Raw genomic sequence first — 21783 nt, 5'->3', positions numbered from 1 at the left:
CGCTATCATGTATTAAATAGCAAAGGAGGACGATTTCTTCTTGTTTACTGAACACCAATTTTTAGACAGATATGTAATTTGGAGGAAGTTTATGTCAATTTTCGCAAAATGATCTAATTGTAGAAAGATACCTTACATATGATGGGAAGTTTTCAATAAAAAAGAATGATTATTTTCCGTTTCTAATACTGTAAATGATTTACACAGCAAACTTAATAAAAATACACTTGGATAACATATCCTAAGTTACACTTTTCATCATTTTATAGATTTTTAAAGATACAGTATCTGAAGGACATTTTAACCAAAAATGACATAAAACCTACGTTTACACATGAATAGTTCCCTTATATGAAAAACATCAAGTTTGTATTGAGTAAATAATAAAAGTGGTACATCTACCTAAACTATGACTAACTGTTGACGAACACCACCCTTCAGCAGAGAAGAAACTTTTGAATAATTTCATTTGAGTATGACTTCATTTGATTACATTTAGATAATTTTAGGTATAGCTCTTCATTTGTAAAATGAAGATAAACATTCATTTTAGTTATATTTTTTCTTAAAATGAGCAGTGTGTCTCAAACTGTGGTAATTCCAAATTCGAGCCTAATACTTATCATTTAAGATTTCATTTTAATATTTGTTTTTAAAAATAAGTTCGTTTTAATTGTTTTTAAAAGTTTTGTTTGTCAAAATTTTATATAATTATCTCATTAATCAGGGCTTTGAATTAAAAACGAAGTACACAGACTGAATTTCATTATTAGAGCAGTTAGGGCAACAAGTATTTTCCACGCCTTGTTCACCAATCTCCTTTCAGATGTGCATAAGGGGGAAAATTAAAAAGAAGTACACTGCTCTATAGTTTTAAAATTTGTAAGCACATTAATTCTATGTTTGACTTTGTCCCTGCGAAACAAATGGTAAATACTTTTCTTGTTCAAACTCCAAGGTGTCCATGACTAGCACCAATCAATGGTTTACAAGTTCCTTTCAAATATTTTTCCACGTTCACATTACTAGTATTTAAAAACTTGGCGTGCTTTTACAAAAAGGAAATGAACACAGAAATCAAATATTACTTTGAATTTTCACACAAAGTCACATGCAAACTTTAGGTAAAGGAAAAAGCATTTAAACCAAAGCATGATTTTTGAAGACTGATGAGTATGAAAGGTATATATAGCAAATAAAAATCGATTTCTCTTTAAATTACGTTACAACGATGACAAACTTTTCCCAAATAAAGAAGAGTAGTTATCTTAACATATTGATGTATTTATAATTATATATATTTTATGATAGATTTTTCTATCAGGGAATGCATTTTCATAGGAAAATTAATACTGAAAAGGATCCAAAATTCGCTTTAATTAACTAACGTGCACTGTAAAAAAGAAAAGAAAAATCGATAGGATCGTTGATTTTACAAACGCAACAAGAAATCTTTTTTTTTTTCCATCAGTATATTGATAGGCGTATATTTAATATCAGCAAGGTTCTTTGTTCCGATTCTCTAATATATGTTCAAGGAAAAAAGAAAGATGAACGTATACACCATTAATTTCTTTAATTATTTTGTAATACTTAAAATAATATTGACTAAATATCGACTAAAGTATTGAATGTACATTCAACTTGGTAAGAGGATAAGGACAATGCAAATTGAGGAAAAGGAAACCTTTTGTCCTTTATCCCCTTGCATAGAAAAAAAAGTATGTTTGCAAGTTGATTTTACTGTATACATGTATTTAAAATGATCACCAACGCAAACATGTGTTTAAAATGATCACCAATGCAAGGCTGCAGTTTTGAAGTGATTGCTTTTTCTCAGGTAATGCCTAGGTCACATTTCCCGGCCGATAGCCGTAGACCGGTGGTAATCGGTGGTAATCAGTGGTGTTAACGATGCTCCAACATCGGTCCACATCGGCCAAGTAGTCCTTAAAGTATCAGTCACATTATCCAGCGATGGGTATACGATGGGCAACCGATGCGTTTTATGATAAAAATGACATGGTTGCCAGCCGGACTTACAAAAGCCTAGCGATGCATGGCTAATCATAAAGCGATGTTCCAGGATAATCGGCCGATGTATATTACATCGCTCTTACATTGGTGAACATCTTTTGTACATCGGTCGACTACAGGCCAATGTTTGGTCGAACATCGACCGATGATCGGCCGTTATCTGTTGAACACCACTCAACCCCCCGATGACCTCAGATTGAACGGAAATTGGACGATGCTCGGCCATACATCGGCCGATCCTTGAAAGACGTGTTAATGATGAGTTGCCGATGAGGAGCGATGAGAGGCATCGTTGGAGACATCGCTGAATTCTAACTACGAATTATTTCCTACCGATGACCCCACCGATTCGCAAAATGGCCTCAGTCACCGTCCGATCACTAGTAGTGCCTGCCCGGCAACCATGTCATTTTCATCAAAATACGCATCGGTTTCTCATCGTATACCCCATCGCTGGATAATGTGACTGATACTTAAGGTTGTCAAGGGACTGAGCTTTGTTGAAGCGGTTATAGAACCCGAGGGAATCACGCTGTCTTGTAGATTGAGGTACAGATCCAACACATAAAAAAACATAATAAACATAATAAAATGCTCTTGCACATATTCTGCAATTTATATTAAAATCGATTTCTTTATCTCAGCCCAACAGAGTATTTCAAATCATCTAACGGAGAGCCACACAGTTTTTCGTACTTCAAATCGAGAGGAATATCATAATAATAAAAAAGGTAATTATCAGTCTACATGTTAAGTGATATCATTGTTAAACTTTGTTTATTTTTTGGTATGGATTTGTTTATTTTACATAACCCGGCTAAAATTGCTTTATTTAGGCCTATACTTTCCTGGTATTTTCATCTGTAGGACATTTCTCATATTAAACTCTCTCTCTCTCTCTCTCTGTTTCTAATTTAAGAACCCTTCTGAATCACTTTGACCCTTTTTGTTTTCTTTTTTTTTCTTTTTTTTTTTTACTTTTTACACGTTTTATATGTACAATAAGACAATTTCGATCATATAGGAGAAAAGAAAAACGATTCGATGTCAAGTGCCTACGATACAACACAATGCTTTTCGAATTTTTCAGTTGAACTATTTCTAAATGCCAGAGGAATTTATTTTCAGAATCGATAGTAAATCCATTTTCATTCCCAATAGCAAGGAAAAGGAATATTCCTCTTACTTTGATTGTGTCTATGATGAGGAGTGGATCCACCTTCACAGGTGACGTGTTTCGATCCCATCCCAACTCCTTCTATCTGTTTGAACCGATGCAGTATCTATCACAGAATGTTGGAAAAAACGAAATTGTTTTTGTGAATGGCACTGTAAGGTAATCGGAAAATTATCTTTTAAAAGAGATTATTGATTGTTTGTGCAATATATGCTACAATACACGTAGATTTGATTTTTTTTCAAGTTATGTCACTCGTAAAATACTCACTTAGTAAATATTGCGAATGCTAGCTTTAATGATATCATTATGAAATTCAAACCCTGCTATGAAAGAAATGTTTAAAAGTAATTTTTTCTGTTGAATTTTAACGTTATATAGGTCCTATAATGAAAGCCAGTTGCACGACATCCATGCTGAAATGATCATCAATCTTCTTCTGTGCCGCTTTGAAGATGTTCCTTTCCAGCTCTTTAAGACTAGTCACTTCCTTTACCATAACCGCCTCAAGCAGCATTACAGTTGTGCACAACGTATTAAAGATAGCGTTACTGCCATGAGGAAAAAGTGTATTCCAAATCTCACCAGGAGGTGTAAAAAAGCCAATTCATTCACTATGAAGTTGATAACAGTGAGAATGAAGGCCATCTCAAAGGTAATGCAGCTTCTTCCAGAGGTCCATGTCATTCAGTTGGTAAGAGATCCTAGGCCAGTCTTGCTTTCTCAAATTAATGTTGGCCAAATTGATAACACGAACATTGAAAATGAAAGTAGCTCCCATTGCGAGATCCTTAAAAATGATATAAAGGAGACTGAATCGGATATTTATAGGAACAATTTTCACCGACAGAGGTATGAGGATCTTGCACACGATCCCATTGGACAATTTCAGGGTTTGTTTGAGTTTTCTGGATTAGAATTCAATGACGCAGTACAGTCCAGAATTCGAAAAATAGCAATGAGGACAGGAAAGGTGAAAAAATGTCAGTATTGTTCGGATAAAGGTAACGCAATGGAGGCTTCTGTTCAATGGAGAATTTCAGCAAACTATTCTATTGTTCATGCAATCCAAGAACAGTGCTTAAGTATTATAGATAGACTGGGATACCTCTCGGTGAATTCTGCAACGGACCTGCATGACAAGAAGACTTCACTAACGAAATGGTAGAGAGAGAGAGAGAGAGAGAGAGAGAGAGAGAGAGAGAGAGAGAGAGAGAGAGAGAGAGAGAGAGAGAGAGAGAGCACCAGAAGTAGAAAGAGTGCTCTTTATAATAAATACTTAAGTCTTTCATGCACTTTAATTTGTTCAATATTAGTTTTTTTTTTTTTTTTTATACAGAATATTAACTTATTTTAATTGATAGATTTGTAGAAGTTTAAGCATCGTTTCATTTTTGTAGAGAAGAAAGAATAAAATGTTGGCTTTTTAATTGACTTGACATCAAATGATAAAAATCATTGATTGAGTCCGAAAAAAAAAAAGATTTTCAAACCTTTAAAAAATGAAAATTGAAGGCTGATTCAATCAACAAATGCATAAGAAAAACATTTGGTTACTAAGTGTTTAGGCAGCTATCAAAGTGAAAGAAAAATGAAAATGAAAAATAAGATCTTCAGTTATTTTGAAGTCATAACAAAAAGTAAGAAAATCAAATTGATCGCTTACAAAGGACATGACATGCCTTAATTGTTTGTAATTAAAATTACAATTAGAGTTTATATGAAAAATAAACGAAAAAGAATTCTTACATGTGTTTTATCAGGCATATATTAGATATGCTATAAACGCTCTGAAATCACTTAATAAATCAAAACTCAATTGCCAGTTTACCAGTTTATTAACATCTCTTTGGTTGTTATTTAACAACACAGAGATCAATACATATTATCAAAACATATATACATACATGCCTGAACATAACATATAACATATATACAAAGTGTGCTTATAATCAAGTATTTCCATATATGTTTACATTGATGTTAACCTGGAGTTTTGACTCTCTCGTTTAAAATTTTAATAAAAGAACAGAGTTTACTCAATAGTCCAACATTTTTTGAAGAAAACAATTCATTAAATTTGATAATATTTGGTCTTGTAAAATAATATTTCGGAATGTACAATTTTCTTTCATCTTTTAATTTTTCACAACATAAAATATAGTGGAATTCATCACAGAGATCATTTTTACATAAAAGACATATTCTATTAATTCTTTCAGTACCTTCCCATCTTCCTGTTTCAATGGGTAATTTATGGTTTGCTGTTCTAAATCTAGCTAAAATTTGTTTCTTAATTATTTAACCTGCTATCTACATAAAATTGACATCCAAAGTGTAAATTTGTAAATAGATAATATGTCACACCTTTTGAAGAATCTTTACAGGTTGAATTCAAATTTTGTTGAAACTGATCTAGTAATTTTTGTTTCAAACTTTTAATAAGCCAATTTCTATTAAATAATTGATTCTGGTTCCAAATATTACTATATCCACAATTGTCTAAAATTGATTTCAAATTCTTTAACCATTTAGATTCATGTCCATTATCAAATTTTGCACGAAGTAATTTATACATTAAAAAACAATATTTTGATTGTTTTCCATATAAAATTTTTGACCAGTATGCAATAATTCTTGTTTTGATATGTATACTTAAAGGTACTCTACCTAATTCACCACAGATCATAAAATTTGGAGTACTTGGTTTTAAGTGAAAAAGCATTTTACAAAATTTTAAATGTACTCTTTCTATCATTTCAACATTACCATATCCCCACACTTCACAACCATACAATAAAATTGGAATTACAATCTTGTCGAACAAATACAATTGGTCATAAAGAGAAAGATGTAATTGGTTACCCTTTTTCAAAATACCATACATAGCTTTCGTTGCTCTTTCAGTAGCATATTGTTTTGTCTTAATAAATGAGCCTGTTGTTGAGAATGTAATTCCTAGATATTTGAAATGTTTAACAATTTCAATTTCTTTGTTATTGTAATAAAAAACTTTATGCGGTATACGTCCCTTTGAAAAAATCATTATTTTTGTTTTTTCTATATTAACTTCTAGCTTCCATTTTTCACAATACAATAAAAAACTGTGCAATTGATTCTGTAAATCTTCGGGTGATTCCGATAGTAAAACTGTATCATCTGCATACAAAATAATCAGCATTTTTAACAAAACACCAAGTTCTTTTTCAATCTCATTTGATATTGTTGAGACACCAATATTGTTAAGTGCAATTAAAAAAGATTCTACATCATTCAGGAATAAAGCAAATAAAAAGGGTGATAAGTTTTCCCCTTGTCGTACCCCTATTTTGCATGGAAAATATTCAGTAACCATATCATTAACAGCTATTCTGGATTTACTTTCAGAGTACATTTTCACTATAACTTCAAAACATTTTCTGGTAATATCATTTTGAATGAGTTTTTGCCATAGTCCTATTCTCCATACATTGTCAAAAGCAGCCTTAAAATCTATAAATGCACAATATAGTTTCTTTTTCAATAAAAAGGATAATTCGATTAGCGATTGTAAAGTAAAAATGTTATCTATTGTAGAATAATTTGATCTGAAACCCCCTTGATTTTCATTTAGTATATCATATTGCTCAGCATAATTATCTAATCGTTTAGCTAAGATGGATGTGAATAATTTACCCATGCAACTTAATAAAGTTATACGCAGTTGAAATCATTCGGTAAATCCCCCAAAGTTGCCGAAATGTAGAGAAACAATATTAATAATTTTTTAGAGTGTTCTTTATCATTTTACAACTATAGTTTGCTAAACATATTATAATTATAATAGCGACTTAAATATCCTTTTATCACTTATTTTGAAATCTAAAATTCCTAAATTTAGAAAACCAAGGTCTTTCCACCCGGGTCACTCTGAAGGTGATGGACCAAACAAGAAAAAGAATACCTTGCCACTTTGTCAGAATGAATTGTAATTATCTGAGCATACGACGACCTCAATTTTTAAATCGTCAACTTCTCTTATTATGTAGCAATATACTTTATTACCATCATATAGGGTAACATATGGAGATAAAACTGTATTCAAGATCCGAAGTCCACTAAACAATTAAGATCAAGGGCAGAGCAAACACTGACCGTTAAAACACCAGTTCGATTATTAATTAATAAAGGAGTCAGCATCCCCTGCAGACCGGTCACACCCGCCATTGTGCTCCTTATCATGATCCGAAATCCAGTTAGTATGAAAAATGTCAGTCAGTATTTGACTTTATGGTATTCTTGTTTCATCAACTTTGGTTTTTGTCTTTCAGCTGATCGAGCATTCGATCCACAAAAGCATTAAGAGGTCAGTGCTTACTCTGCTCCTGATTTGATATCTTTGAATGGACCTTTGAGCTTGATTACTATTCGCTATCCTTCACCTTTGGCTATTTATAGATGGATGTCCTTTAGAAACATAAGAAACCTAGAACTCACTTCTTATCTAGAAAAAATATAATATGCAACGTCACGAAAATATTTAAGGAATGGTTTTAAGTATTGCCGTAGTAGAAAAACACAGCGAATGTAAATATTTATTAATAGTTATCCAAAATATATACTTTAACTGCAAATTAATCAAATTCACGTAAGATTGATATGACATTCATAATTAACTTGTTTTCACCAATGACAGTGGAAATGGAAGTTCTGCAGCCATAGATATTGGTACTATACACTTTGAAACTTAAAATGAATTTAGAAAAGGGATGGATGGTGGTGCAATAGAGCAGAGTACTCCCCCTCCCTTGTTTATGCTAGCCTGCACAAGAAATAAATCATCATCTTGATTATTTTGATATATACATTTAAATCCCCTCCCTCTACAAAAATTAATACTTAATCTTTTTAATCAATATTTATAAATTAATAATTCTTTTACGAATATCTTTAACACTATCTATTCCTCGAATCATGTCGGCCGCTTTTTCTGCTATCATTATGGTTGGAGCATTTGTGTTTCCAGAGGTAACATGACGCATGACGGATGCATCGACTACACGAAGATTCTGTATACCTTTAACCCTGTTAAAATGAAAATAAATAACTGTAATGACAATAGAAATTACAAAGAAACTCCTCTTTTTCCATAATTTAAATAATTTACGATATTTATATTGCTCATTAGTAATCCATATAACGATTTTCAGATTGTTGAACTATATAATATATATTCTGAATATATCTAAGTTTATTTTTGCGAGTATTACATGTACCCTAATTATGTTCTTGAGTTACATGTATATTCATTCTTTCGAGTTCAATTTAACTCAGACTTCAATTCAGTTCATATAAGATTGATAGACAACGAATCTGAAATTTTTAAAATAAATCTTTATTTTTCACAATTAAACAAAATATTATTTTTTTTTAAAGGTAAATAAAATTTTAAACCTGAGTTGTGGATCAACAACAGCCGTATGATCATCCAATGCCCCAATTCTACATGTAGACGTTGGATGCCAGAGGTTGAACGCATAGTGCTTGATTCTACAGACCCAGTACTCCTCTGAAGGGTATGGAAGCTCGTTACATGGAGGATAATACTCCTCATAGGGGTCTGATGGTGACGCACCAATTGATCTGAATGATTCTGTGTTGGCTAGCTTCATAAATTGTTGCACTCCTAAATTATATAAATGATTTGCAGATATGACCTGTCGGCAGGGAATGCTTCCATGGTACCTGATATCACCTCTATACTACATATTATAAAGTAGTAAATTATTAAAAATATAATAAATAGCCAACAATTAAGACGTTCATATTTACCTTTTAGCAATGTCCTCATATCATCAGGATGATCCAAGTACTTTGGGTCTATGAGTGGTGGATCAAAGGGATCAGTACTATGAAGTCGAACGGTTCCCCTACTCTTTGGATGGAGAAGTATATTTGCGGTGAAGAAGCTCCCTCCATTGCTTATGAAGTCCGCGTATGCTTTATACACACCCTCGGTGATCTTCAATATTTTTTAATTGAAAACATGACATAACAGAAATCACTTTTTTATTTTAAAAGTATACAGTCCTCGATTTGATCAGTCTTTGATTAGTTTTAATTAGTAATGCGAAAATTATTATCAAAATTTACTTTCAAAGTTACATATGTATCATAAAGCACAAATAATTTTGAAATATTCTCGAAGATTCGGGTCTGATGAAACTTCTCATTAGTACGTACAGTAAATAAGACGATCCTCTATTATATGAAAAGTTAAGGACCCTCTCTACACCAGTACAAAATGTTTTTTGGAAATTGAGAAAAATATATTCTATAAAGGTGTTAGTATTGAGCTTATTTATATGATTTTCAACATATGGTGCGTGGCATTTACCCCCAGGAAAAATAATCAAACACAACAATCAGTGAATAGAATTCGCTGTTGTTTACTTCCATAGAGAAAATACATGTAAATAACATGTTCAATTAATTTATCTTGGCCTTTTAAAATTTTAAGAATACCTGAATTGATTACAAATTGTGTATTAAACTGTGAATTTCTAATTTTAAGAATTTAGATCTAAGTGCAGATCACTCTAACTGCAAAAAAATACCATAGAATCAGAACTCTTTAGTGGGGTTCTTAATTTAGACAAAATTTAACTAAAATTAAAAAAAAATAATAAAAAAAAATTAAGAAAAAATATAAAATTTTGAGCAGTTATAATATATAAAGTAAAACATGAGGCCCATGGGCCACATCGCTCACCTCAGCACATGGGCTAGTTAAAGAACACAAATCAGCTCAGTTTTGAAAAGTTTTGTTTTGGGAAGGGGAGATTTGAATTTTTATTTCTTGATAAATAAATGTCACTATATAAATAGAGCATACATGTAAAATTTTGCCATACTTAAGAGAAAGAGTTTCAACAGATTTTTCATATATATTTTTATTTATAGATTTGATTGCCCATTATGGCCCCACCTTACCCCTAGGGGTCATGATACGAAGAAACCTGAATTAGCTCTAACTGAGGATTTTTCCATATTAATATCACCAAATCATAGCTTTGCTGATCTTGAGAAGATTTTAACAGATTTTTCTTATGCATTCCTATGTAAAACTTTGAAACACCCTAACCCCTAGTGTCATGATTTGAACAAACTTGAATCTACACTACCTGAGGATGCTTCCACATAAGATTCATTTTTCCTGGTCCAATGGTTCTGGAGAAGAAGATTTTTAAATGATGCCATTAGTTTTTTATTTATTTATAATTATCTTCCTTTCTTGGAAGAGGACTTGGCCCTTCATTTGAACAAACTTATATCCTCTTCATTTAACGATTCTTTGTGGCAAGTTTGGTAAAAATTGGCGTAGTGGTTCTTGAGAAGATGAAAATGTGAAAAGTTTACGACAGCGAGAGACAATGGACAAATTTTGATCAGAAAAGCTCACTTGAGACCTCGGCTCAGTTGAGCTAAAGAAAAGAATTTCATAGAGCCATATAAATATATTTTTCTCTAAAACATTGAAAGTGGCTGGAGGAAAAAAACTTCTGAGGACAGATAAAGTAAATTAGATAAGTTAGACAGACACTATATTATGAAGTCATTTATTTCCGTTGGTGTTTATCATACATTTTCTATGTCCACTTTGGAACCTGGAGACCGATAGTTTTCTTCGAAACATAAACAGACCAGCAAATTAAGAGCGTCAGGAATTTTTAAAATATCGTGTACATGTCTTCTAATAAAAAAAATTATCCATGAATTCAATTGATCAAGAACCCAAAGTTTTTCAGTAAACTCAAAACATTCGGTTATACAAAAATTTTTGCTTTTATATAGTATATAGGAAGCAAACACTTGCTGAGTCCTCCAACTCGATATATCGACACCGTATTGTTAATTACTAATGGTTATTTCCATGTTTATGAGCTTGAGATAAAAGATACCAGTCTGACTCATCTGTTTCATATTGGGATATTTTACTTAAATAAAAGAAGTTAATGGTAATCTAACAACCAAGCTCTAAGATAAATGTGATGACTTTAACTTTTCAATTGTCAACTTCCATTATATATAACAATATACATGTACCTTCATCGCCTGCATACTGAAATTACATGAATATCTCTAAGTTGATTCGATACGTAAAAGCATGTTCTACGTATGTATAATTTCTAAGATGACGTAAATTATTGACAAACGAGTTGATGCAGCAAGGATATTAGCAGTCTCGTTTAAAGGTATCATTTCGTTAGTTCTTTGTTCGATACAATGATCTTGTCAGCAAAGACAATTTATAATTGAGTAAAATGCTTACTGGCGTTTTTCATACTAATTTTTAATCCATTATTTACACTCAGAATTGACGACGGATTTTCACGTCATTTCCCAATCATAGCAAGGATGCTCTCTCCTCCATTGTACATGACCCCCTCTGTTGTTTTGGAGATCTATGTTTGCTCTGCTCCTATTTTGAATTGTTTTTGGACTTTATGCGTTTTTTAAAAAACTGTTTGTTATCTCCGTGTATTTCAGTTTAAATCAACCGGATATTTCTTTCGCTGGTTAGCTTTTTCATCTATGCATTTTTTATATTCTTTTCTCGTCTCAGCGAGTAAAAGACCAACATTTTAATTTTTGATATGATGACTGCAAGCTAAAGATTCTATACCTTTGGATCCCAGTTAATAATTTTTGTGAAGTCATAGGCAATAGAAGGCATTGGCAGCACACCGTAGAACGACATCTGCATGTATGGAAGCAAGGAGCCATCTTCCTTCAGAAATGCTTGAGACTCTAAATGGGACTTAGTCATAGGACCTGTAAAATTTACAGATCTACTCATCATAATTCGTAGTTCAACTATTTAAAAATAACACTTTTATGTCAGACTACACGAGTTAATAAAAATTATCAGTACTATGAAATTATAGTGCTGTATTTGTTCCTTAAAACTTATATGTATCTCTTTTTTACAAGTTATTTCATCTATGTCATTTTACAAGTTATTTCAATGGTTGTTACTTTTTATTTTAAACTGTTTTTTTTATAATTTAGTTATATTCACTTCAATTACGTTTGATTATCTTTTATACAAGCAAGAGCTAAAGAAATAGATAGAGGATATTCAATGTTTTGTAGTTGAATATGGAATTTATTTCACGAGTGGGACAGGATTTTTGATATTTTCACGAGTGCGAAGCACGAGTGAAAATGTAAAAAAAATCCTGTCTCACGAATTTTTTTTATTCAACATTAATTTTTTTTAAATTACATTTTAAAAAAATTCTTTGATTTTTCCTTTGCCTCTGTCTTTTTGTAATACAGTCATAGGGTAGTGACGTCATAGTTGAGCGGTTGAGACGTCATAGCTAAGTGAGGTGAGAACACTTTAAACATGAATTTGGTAGTTTTGACAGTTTTATTCGCTGTCAGAATGGTTTATTTATTTCCATCTATGTTATATTAGGTCAACAAAGATTTTTTTTACAGCAATCTTCGTTATGGGAAGGGAAATCAATAGTTTTCCCGCACTTTTGATATTCGTCACACTGTGACAGGATATCATTTTGATATCCTTTCACACTGTGATAGGATATCATGTTTATTCTATAAATAAATTACAGTATTTCACGGGTAAAAATGTAATAAACAGTTATTTATATTGGTATTTTCAAATGAGATTTTTTTAAAAACAAATATTTACCTGATTTGAATGCTAAGTATTGGAAAACTGATAATGCTAACTGTTGAAATGATGAAGTTGTGTTATCCCTGAATAGCAACGGTACATTTAAATGATCCTCTAAATTTTCTCCAACGGGTAAATCGGCAATCAATGATATCTGTTTTAAATGGTCAAATAAATTTAAATTAAAACAACTTTAAAGAAGAGCGAGAATTTTCATATTACGTCTTATATTAATGATTGTTTCAAAATATCTAGTCTCTAATAATCCATTTTATTTAACTTCATTATTGACTGTTCTTCCATGAAGTCTAGTTATACTGTATACTTATAAATTTAGTGATTTTTTTTATATTGTAAAAATTCCCTGAAATAGTTTTGGTAATATTATATACATGAATTAACCTGAGTTTGTTATTTGAAAAGAATTCTTTTGCTAGGTTATTGTTTAAAGTCTCTCACGAAAATGTTTCACTCAGATGGGATTTGCATAATGATGGGTGATAAAAGGGGATATAATATTGTTTTTCCTCACCCCTAGTGATTGTAGGTGGCTCTTCGGTCCGATGCCGGACAACATTAGAATCTGTGGACTGTTGAACGCACCAGCAGATATAATAACTTCTTTTCTTGCCTTTATTACATGTTTTAAGTTGTCTCTCACAAGTGAAATACCCACTGCCTTCTTCTTTTCGATTAAAATCTGAAAATTTGAATCTAACTGATCTATATCTTATTAGAACAAGACCAAAGATGATACTTTAAGTAAACTAAGACAATGCTTGAGAATATATAAATGAAATCTAGAAAGCGTTACCTTGGTAACATAGGAGTTCACTGCCACGTGAAGATTTGGTCGGTTCATAGCAGGTCTGAGAAAAGCTTTAGCAGTACTCCATCTTTCCCCGTTTCTGATCGTTTCTTGTGCGTGACAGAAACCTATACATAAATTCAAAGAATATTTTAAACGCCCGTGACAGTTAGAAGTCTTTGTCAAGAGAATGAATATGACACACTCGAATGTTTATCAAAGGAAATTTTTACTCTAGTTTTATTCTTGACCATTTTGTCCTTGTAAATGATTGGTTAATTTAGCATATAATTTAGAATAGCATCCCAAAATTACACTTTTTAAGGGGGCAAAATCATCTGCAAGTTAAGGGTCGTAAAAGCATGGGTTAAGATAATTCTCAATTCAGTATTCTTGAAAAGATATATAGCGTTATATATACACACAGTTTCGTTTCATTTGATATTACATGTATTATTGTATACTAGTTTGGATTAAATATGTATCGGACCTATTTGGCTTTTCCCATTGCAGTCTACAACAGAGTAACCTTGCTCCTCTAATCCCCGTCTATACACATCGCTCAGAGGAGTAGCTGTTCCATCACTCACTGTCAGTGGACCTCCTTTTCCATGGTAGGCTACAGGAGAAATCAAACTTGAAAAATGATTTATGAAAAAAAAAATAATAGTAACTTCTTTTCCATTTTTCATTGATAAATGCTTTTATAAGAAATTTCCTATCTAATTAAAATTAGATGTTAGATCCGCTCGCATACTCGCTTATCTAACATCTAACAACATCCCATAAAGAGGCAAGTCAGAGGACAAATTCTATCAACCAATCAAATCGTTGCCTACAAAATATTTGTACATATCTTGAAGCTGATATGTCTAGAGTTGTTCCTAATTTGACCTCTGACGTGACCCTATATGGATGCTGTTAGATGTAAGTGTAGCGAGTATGTAAGTGTAGCGAGTATGTGAGTGGATCTAACATCTTATTTTTATTAGATTGAAGAAATATCTTGACCAATTTGATACAAATAGAATCCTACACTGATTTTATAGAAATCAACAATGATACTGCAATAAAGTGTTTATACGTGAATCTTTTAGTGTTGGTATTTGAATATCCTCTGACTTAATGAAATATGGTAGAATATCCTTGTAGCTCCATCCTTCGGCACCTTCCTGTTCCCATCCATCAAAATCATGGCGACTGCCTCTCATATACACCATATAGTTAATGGAACTGCTCCCACCAAGAACTCGCCCTCTCGCCTGAGCACTTCTCTGTCAAAATTGAAATGATTTTTTTTAACTTTTGCTTTTTACCAACTTGTTATAACTCGGAATTTCCTATCAAAATATGTTTTTTAACAGAATTGATTAACTAGTTGTCAAAAATGCAATCAAGATCAATGTTGAGACCAAACAATTCCTATGATATACATATATACTTTATTACAGTAGGAAGATATTTCAGTTATTATCAAACCTTGTCTTTTAAACCAAAACATGCGTTCTTTTGAGGGACTGTTCTGAAGGCCCAGTCTTGTTTCGTATTTTGCAAACCTCCAGCTGTTACAGGAATATGCATAATTTTCTCGTTTTCTGATCCTCCGGCTTCTACTATTAGTACGGAAGACCCTAAATCTTCAGAAAGTCTGTTAGCAAGAACACAGCCGGCTGAACCTGCTCCAACTGAAACATAACCAGTTAAAGACAGAAAATGTTTGAGTCTTTTAGAAAAAAAAATAACTATTGGACGACCATTTAAGAACAGAAAATTCTCTACTTAGGATATAACCTTCGTAAATGAGCACTATTTATTGGAATGAGAGATCATCAAGGTATTTAAAAATGATAAGTGTTAAATTGAATTGAAGTATCATGAGTATCATACCTATTATATAGTCGTATGTGCTGTTAAAGACGACGGTTGCTTCTTCATTGGTTTTGTGTTTCGTATTCATGAAGTAATACACAAAAACGGCAAATAAAACCACTAACAGAGAAAGTGATCGATCCATACCTAATTCTGAGTAAAAAACAAATTTATCCTTCCTTATGTGATTAAAAAGATTGCGATTTTCAAAAATATCGTGACAATGTTCCTAATAATTTATTATAAACATTCCACCATAATAGTAATATTTTTCATAATATGCAATTTCGTTAAATAGTAGATTCTTTCATAGTTATATTTCAATGAAGATTAATAAAAGCAGTATGGTCGTAGCTTCTATATTAAATATATATCAAATAAAATTTTTATTTTTGTAATAATTAATTTAAAAAAAAACATAATTCTGCGTTTTTGTATTTATTTAAAAGACATCAGAGTCACAAGGTTTGCAATGCAATTCAATAAGCAAACTCCTTATACAAACTCATGCATCGGATGTCGTAAACTATATTCATATCGCTCAATGCTATATTTGTAATGTTATTTGTCCCAGTCAAAACGAAATAAGATATATGTGATATAGCAAGGTTAAACTTTAATTAATTACTATAGAAATTCTTCATTGTGATATACATGTAAGCTAGAGATTCAAAAACACGTTCACCTCAGCATCGAAAATAGGAAGACTTAAAAAAAGTAGTTTTTTATTAATGAATTCAAGCGGTATAGCTTTTCAGGATCGAAAATTTTAAACGGAAGATAGGACAATGCTAAATTGATGCCTTTTCCTAGGTTAAAATAAAATTCCCATAGTATCAATCGGATCCCCATTTAAGGTACATGACCTATGCTTGTACTCATCATATACATAAAATACATACTCAGCTGGTGTTTATTTAAAAAATAACCATCTTATTTTTCGATTTCATGATGTGATCAATCGATTGGCTTGCGTGATAATTTTATGCATAAACGCCTTCTGCGTTTATGCAAATTATCTTATTTGCTCTAATAAAGCTCTAATTTTCTAATTTGATAAAGTTGAATATAACAAATTGAATGTGTTATCCTAATTAAAAATATTTTAAGTTCGAATTCAAAATATTTGTTTTTAAATCCTTAACGGGGTTCCGGATAAAATTTAAGTCAAATCTAAATGCTGAACGAAGCGGTTGCGTATTTTGCAGCCGACTATCAATTTTGCAGTATTCTAAAATCTTATGAAGAAAGAAACTAACATATATCATTTGCAGATCAAACATAACAGAAAACAAATATAAAATGCTGAAATGCATACCTGCAGGATATTGCTATGGCATAAATCATTACGTACACAGTTATCCTGCGGCCTACTTACAAGTAACCTTTGTTGCTTTCGTTTTGTACGTATGTCAATAATCTTTAAAACATGCACAAAAAGCTGTTAGCAATCTGTCATGGTTTAGAATTGATCGTATATTAAACGCGTGCACTGAATCATTTAATAAGTTTGAAGGTGATAACAGAAAATTGCAGCAATGTCTTAAAAATATCATATTTTGTAGTATTTCGGCTGATATTTTCCACACTAATTCATTGGCTTTCATTTTTACGATGAAAAAGACATCTTTAAATTTACATATTCAAGAGATACTTTTATGATAATTGTGGATGGTATTGGCTAAAATGATGCATTTGAGCCAAAATACTGTGAGTACAAAACGTCACGAATGCGAATCATTTGTTCTTATTTTTTTCACACACTTCAAGTGCTGTTTCGAGTGCAATGAAATATACACGTCAATGACGCATCAATGGAGCCAACCATATATTTCAATTTTTGTTGCATCTAAAATCTCAATGTCTAGCTGCCTACTTTTCCATCTGGTATTACTACACAAACTGCCTGAACCAAACTGCAAATAATTAGAATGTAATTTTATATCGCATGTGATTAAAATATTTTGTTCAGATAACCAATCTATCTACCATGAACTCTGTCATATATTTTAGTCTTTATAATTTTTTTGTAAAGAGAGAAAGTACACATTTATGATCTTTTTTTTATTAAAAAGATTTGTATTGTGTTTTTCTTCAAATGAAAAACTGATATGTTTTTAGCCAATCTGCATTTAAGCCTTGGCAAATATTTCCAAATATTTCTGGGAGACTAATTAAAGTTATTGTCAGAAGCTGAAACCACGAACGATAATAACATACAAATCATAGTATAAAAAGCGTAGATCCATCGTGGGAAATGTTTCTTTTTAAAACGAAAACAGAGCTTTGTTTTGAAAATTTTCAGAAATATATGAGGAACTATTTCAATTTTTTTCATCCATTTTTTTTCCTTCGGAGACGTATTTCCTCGCGATCGGTAATAAATAGATCTTTGACTAAATATGATGATAAACGTCAGAAATAATGATCAAAACTCCACCGAAGCAAACAAGTAAGGTTTTTAGACACCAATAATACGTTTATGTAACAAGTAATAAAAATAATCAAATTAGATTTTCATTTACAAATGCTTTCTTTTTTGAAGAAACTTTTCCAGCTGTTCTTTGAAATAAGGTTTGAAAAACGAATGCATGCTCCTTTAATTTCCGATAAAAACTCTTTCAAAGCTAACACGAATCTGTAAGTCTATGTGCGCATGTTTATTCTCCAAGAATTAGGCAAATTCTTGTTTTCAGTAGTAAGGAAGTCCTTTAACATCATTTCCTCCCTGATTATCATTTTATTATTAAATATACTTCAAGCAGGGAATGCTAAATGATATCATTATGAAATTCAAACCTTGCTATTGAAGAAATGCTTAAAAGTAATTTTTCCTGTTGAATTTTAACGTTATATAGGTCCTATAATGAAAGTCAGCTGCACGACATCCATGCCGAAATGATCATCAATCTTCTGTGCCGCTTTGAAGATGTTCCTTTCCAGGTCTTTAAGACTAATCACTTCCTTTACCATAATCGCCTCAAACAGCATTACAGTTGTGCACAACGTATTAAAGATAGCGTCACTGCCATGAGGAAACAGTGTATTCCAAATCTCACCAGGAGGTGTAAAAAAGCCAATTCATTCACTATGAAGTTGATAACAGTAAGAATGAAAGCCATCTCAAGGGTAATGCAGCTTCTTCCAGAAGTTCATGTCATTCATTTGGTGAGAGATCCTCGACACGTCTTGCTTTCACAAATACACGTCGGCCAAATTGATAGAACGAAAATTGAAAATGAAAGTAGCTCACATTGCGAGATCCTCAAAAATGATATAAAGGAGACTGAATCGGATATTTATAGGAACAATTTTCACCGACAGAGGTATGAGGATCTTGCACACGATCCCATTGGGCAGTTTCAGGGTTTGTTTGAATTTTCTGGATTAGAATTTAGCGATGCAGTACTGTCCAGAATTCGAAAAATAGCAATGAGGACAGGAAAGGTGAAAAAATGTCAGTATTGTTCAGATAAAGGTGACGCAATGGTGGCTTCTGTTCAATGGAGAATTTCATCAAACTATTCCATTGTTCATGCAATCCAAGAGCAGTGCTTAAATATCATAGATAAACTAGGATACATCCCGGTCAATTCCGAAAAAGACCTGTATGACAAGAAGATTTCACTAACGAAATGGTAGAAAAGTGTTCAAAATGCAAGGAGAGAGAGAGAGAGAGAGAGAGAGAGAGAGAGAGAGAGAGAGAGAGAGAGGCACCACAAGAAGTTGAAGGGGTGGTCTTTGAATACTTAAGTCTTTCATGCACTTTTGTGCAATATTAGGTTTCATTTCTTACAGAATTTTGATTTATGGATTCGTATATAGAAGTTAAAGCCTTGCTTCATTTTTTTGTAATTAAAGACACATACCACAAACAAAATTATTGTAGTTAAGGACACATACCACAAACAAATCTTCCACACAGAAGAGTTACATCAAAATTGATAATTTTTCAATATCTCTTTCGATGGGAATCCAAATATAATGATAGCAGAAAAAGCAGCCGATATGATTTGAGGAATTGATAGATTAATCATTAATAAATACTCTTACAGAAGTTCAGAACAAATTAATATATTTACCATTGTTTTCGTATGTTTACAAAATCTGAAAATAAATTAATCGTTAGTTATTGACTTGTACATGTTTTTCATAAAACGAACTTGTTTGAAATTGCCTTTTACCTTCATTAGCAATCTATTCAAACACTTATTATAGTGTGAAACCAGTTTTTAAAATTTGATAATAATATAAAAAGATGCTAATTACACGAAACACGTGCCGCAAAGTATAGATTTATTGTTTTTAAGCTTCGTCATGGAATATTAGTTTTCATCGATGATATTTGATTTTCTTTCAATAATTGTTGAGAAGACTCAGTTCTTGTAATAATTTGAAAATTTCATATCATTTTATGAAGTAGTTTTTAAATAATTACATTTATTAGAGAAGTGTAAACACTTAGACGTTTTATTAAGTGTATATAACTCTCCAAGAAAGTTTGAGAATACAGATAGCATATCGGTGATTATTTTAGTTAAACATGTTATTCTATATATTTGATTATTATAGTTATACATGTTATTCTATGTATCTGATAACATTTATACGCCCTTCATTGTCAGTTACCCATGCATGTCCAGAGGGCTGAACAAATATGGATTTTGTTTGACAATCTGGAAATACGCCATTTCCGTAAAGGAATCGCAAAAAATATCCATCTTGGTCCAATATGTGGATGTTATTACTAATGATGTCACAAACAAGAATGAGTCCACTAGTATCACAATCAAGTCCACCCGGAGAGAATGTGTCAGGATTATGGCTAGTGTAACGAAAACGAAAATCGCCATTGTCACCAATAACGACGACAGCTTTTGCTCCTATATCTGATGTACAGAGATCACGGTTTATATTTTCCACAATCCACTCTGGCTCCTGAAACAAGATTTTACGTGGCATTTTTTTAACATGAGCATATTCACAGGTTTTCTTCTTAGTTTCAAGGTCATATGTGACAATTTTACCCCTGTTCCTGGCAAAACAGTACATCAAAACAACCATTTCACCACCAGTTTTTCTTATTATTAAATCTTTTGCCTGTAAACGATTGCGATTGGAGTCACTTTCCTCCCAGAAATTGCCTTTTCCCTCTAGATCAACACATACAATAGATTTGCCATTATGAGTAATGTAAAACACATGCTTTCCAACAGATGCTACCTTTCTTGGTGAAGTATCCCCCTCAATTTCGAATGGATATCCCTTCATGTTTACAGAAAGAATGTTTTTCTTATAATCATCGATCATTATAAATTCATCCGTGTTTAACCAGCAAATATCCTTAATTGAGTAATTTCTGTATTCATTTTCAATATTAAATTGTCTTTCTATGTTATGCAATAGTTTCTTTCCGGTATCTAGAATGTCGTATGTAAATGTACCAAACATTATGGAAAGTTTATTTCCGCTGGATAAGAATGGTTTGTCTGTTGAAAAACTTGGTTCTTCTTCTTCCTCAATTGTTCGGAGGTTCGTTTTCCATATTAAAAGACTCTTCAAACTTTCACTGCTATAGGGATCGTTTTCTACATTTTCTATTTCCCCCAAAAATTTGCTTACTCTCTTGGTCTTTATTTCAACGCTTCGTTGTAATTTTACTATGAGGGAGTGATATTCCTTCATTTTATCATCAATTGTCTTTACTGCATCATCAAAGTACTCATCAACGTCTTTATGAGTTTGGCTTCGATGTTCTTCAATTTTATTTTTCGTTTGTTCGAAATAGTGTCTAAAATTTTCTGATCGTTCTGTCAATACATTTCTCCTTTTTTCAAGCTGTTCTCTCATCATTCTCATAAATGATGTTCTTTGAAGCAATTTATCCCTTGTGGTGCTTATAGGGACCAGTGGATGCTTTTGACACTCCTCAGGTATATGTCTGGTACAGCAGTAATTACTGCAATCTAGGCAAAGAGCTATTTGATCATTCTCACATCTTTCACAATGAGGAGGTGTATAATTTCCTCTAGATCTTTTGTAATTCTTATAAGTAAATATGTAATGCATTGTTTCTTGTGGAGATAACAAATGTTCGATTGCACATTTTTTACATAATCCATAATGACACTCAGCACATATGTAGTAAAGTTCCTTTTCACAAGATCGACAAAGTTTTAAGCTTTGTTGATAACAGAATTTTGCAGG

The 21783-nt window shown here is 32.0% G+C and overlaps 4 protein-coding genes across 4 annotated transcripts; 2 read left to right on the top strand and 2 right to left on the bottom strand.

Moving 5' to 3' along the window:
- Window positions 1-1801: 1801 nt before the first annotated feature.
- LOC134265148 (carbohydrate sulfotransferase 1-like) lies at window positions 1802-4382 on the top strand. Its single transcript, XM_062747394.1, has 3 exons — window positions 1802-1840; window positions 3150-3373; window positions 3596-4382. Exons 1-3 carry the CDS (start codon window positions 1802-1804, stop codon window positions 4380-4382), a joined length of 1050 nt encoding a protein of 349 aa, XP_062603378.1.
- Window positions 4383-8087: 3705 nt separating this feature from the next.
- LOC134265157 (alcohol dehydrogenase [acceptor]-like) lies at window positions 8088-15753 on the bottom strand. The gene is made up of 11 exons (XM_062747405.1): window positions 15595-15753; window positions 15187-15392; window positions 14792-14981; window positions 14198-14326; window positions 13714-13835; window positions 13432-13599; window positions 12915-13053; window positions 11880-12028; window positions 9026-9215; window positions 8648-8879; window positions 8088-8278 (listed from the first exon to the last, which is right to left on the bottom strand). Exons 1-11 carry the CDS (start codon window positions 15719-15721, stop codon window positions 8113-8115), a joined length of 1818 nt encoding a protein of 605 aa, XP_062603389.1. The 5' UTR covers window positions 15722-15753; the 3' UTR covers window positions 8088-8112.
- Window positions 15754-18474: 2721 nt separating this feature from the next.
- On the top strand, window positions 18475-19218 carry LOC134265147 (carbohydrate sulfotransferase 1-like). The gene has a single exon (XM_062747393.1). It carries the CDS (start codon window positions 18475-18477, stop codon window positions 19216-19218), a length of 744 nt encoding a protein of 247 aa, XP_062603377.1.
- Window positions 19219-20157: 939 nt separating this feature from the next.
- LOC134265145 (uncharacterized) lies at window positions 20158-21429 on the bottom strand. The gene has a single exon (XM_062747392.1). The coding sequence runs from the start codon at window positions 21427-21429 to the stop codon at window positions 20158-20160; it is 1272 nt and encodes a 423-aa protein (XP_062603376.1).
- Window positions 21430-21783: the final 354 nt, after the last annotated feature.

This window comes from Saccostrea cucullata, unplaced genomic scaffold, assembly GCF_032062105.1.
Source record: "Saccostrea cucullata isolate Sc308-1 unplaced genomic scaffold, CSIRO_AGI_Scuc_v1 ctg3917, whole genome shotgun sequence".
In the NCBI taxonomy this organism is placed as follows: Eukaryota; Metazoa; Mollusca; class Bivalvia; order Ostreida; family Ostreidae; genus Saccostrea; species Saccostrea cuccullata.
Note: the sequence above shows the minus strand (reverse complement) of the source record. Positions and strands in the feature narration are given on the sequence as shown.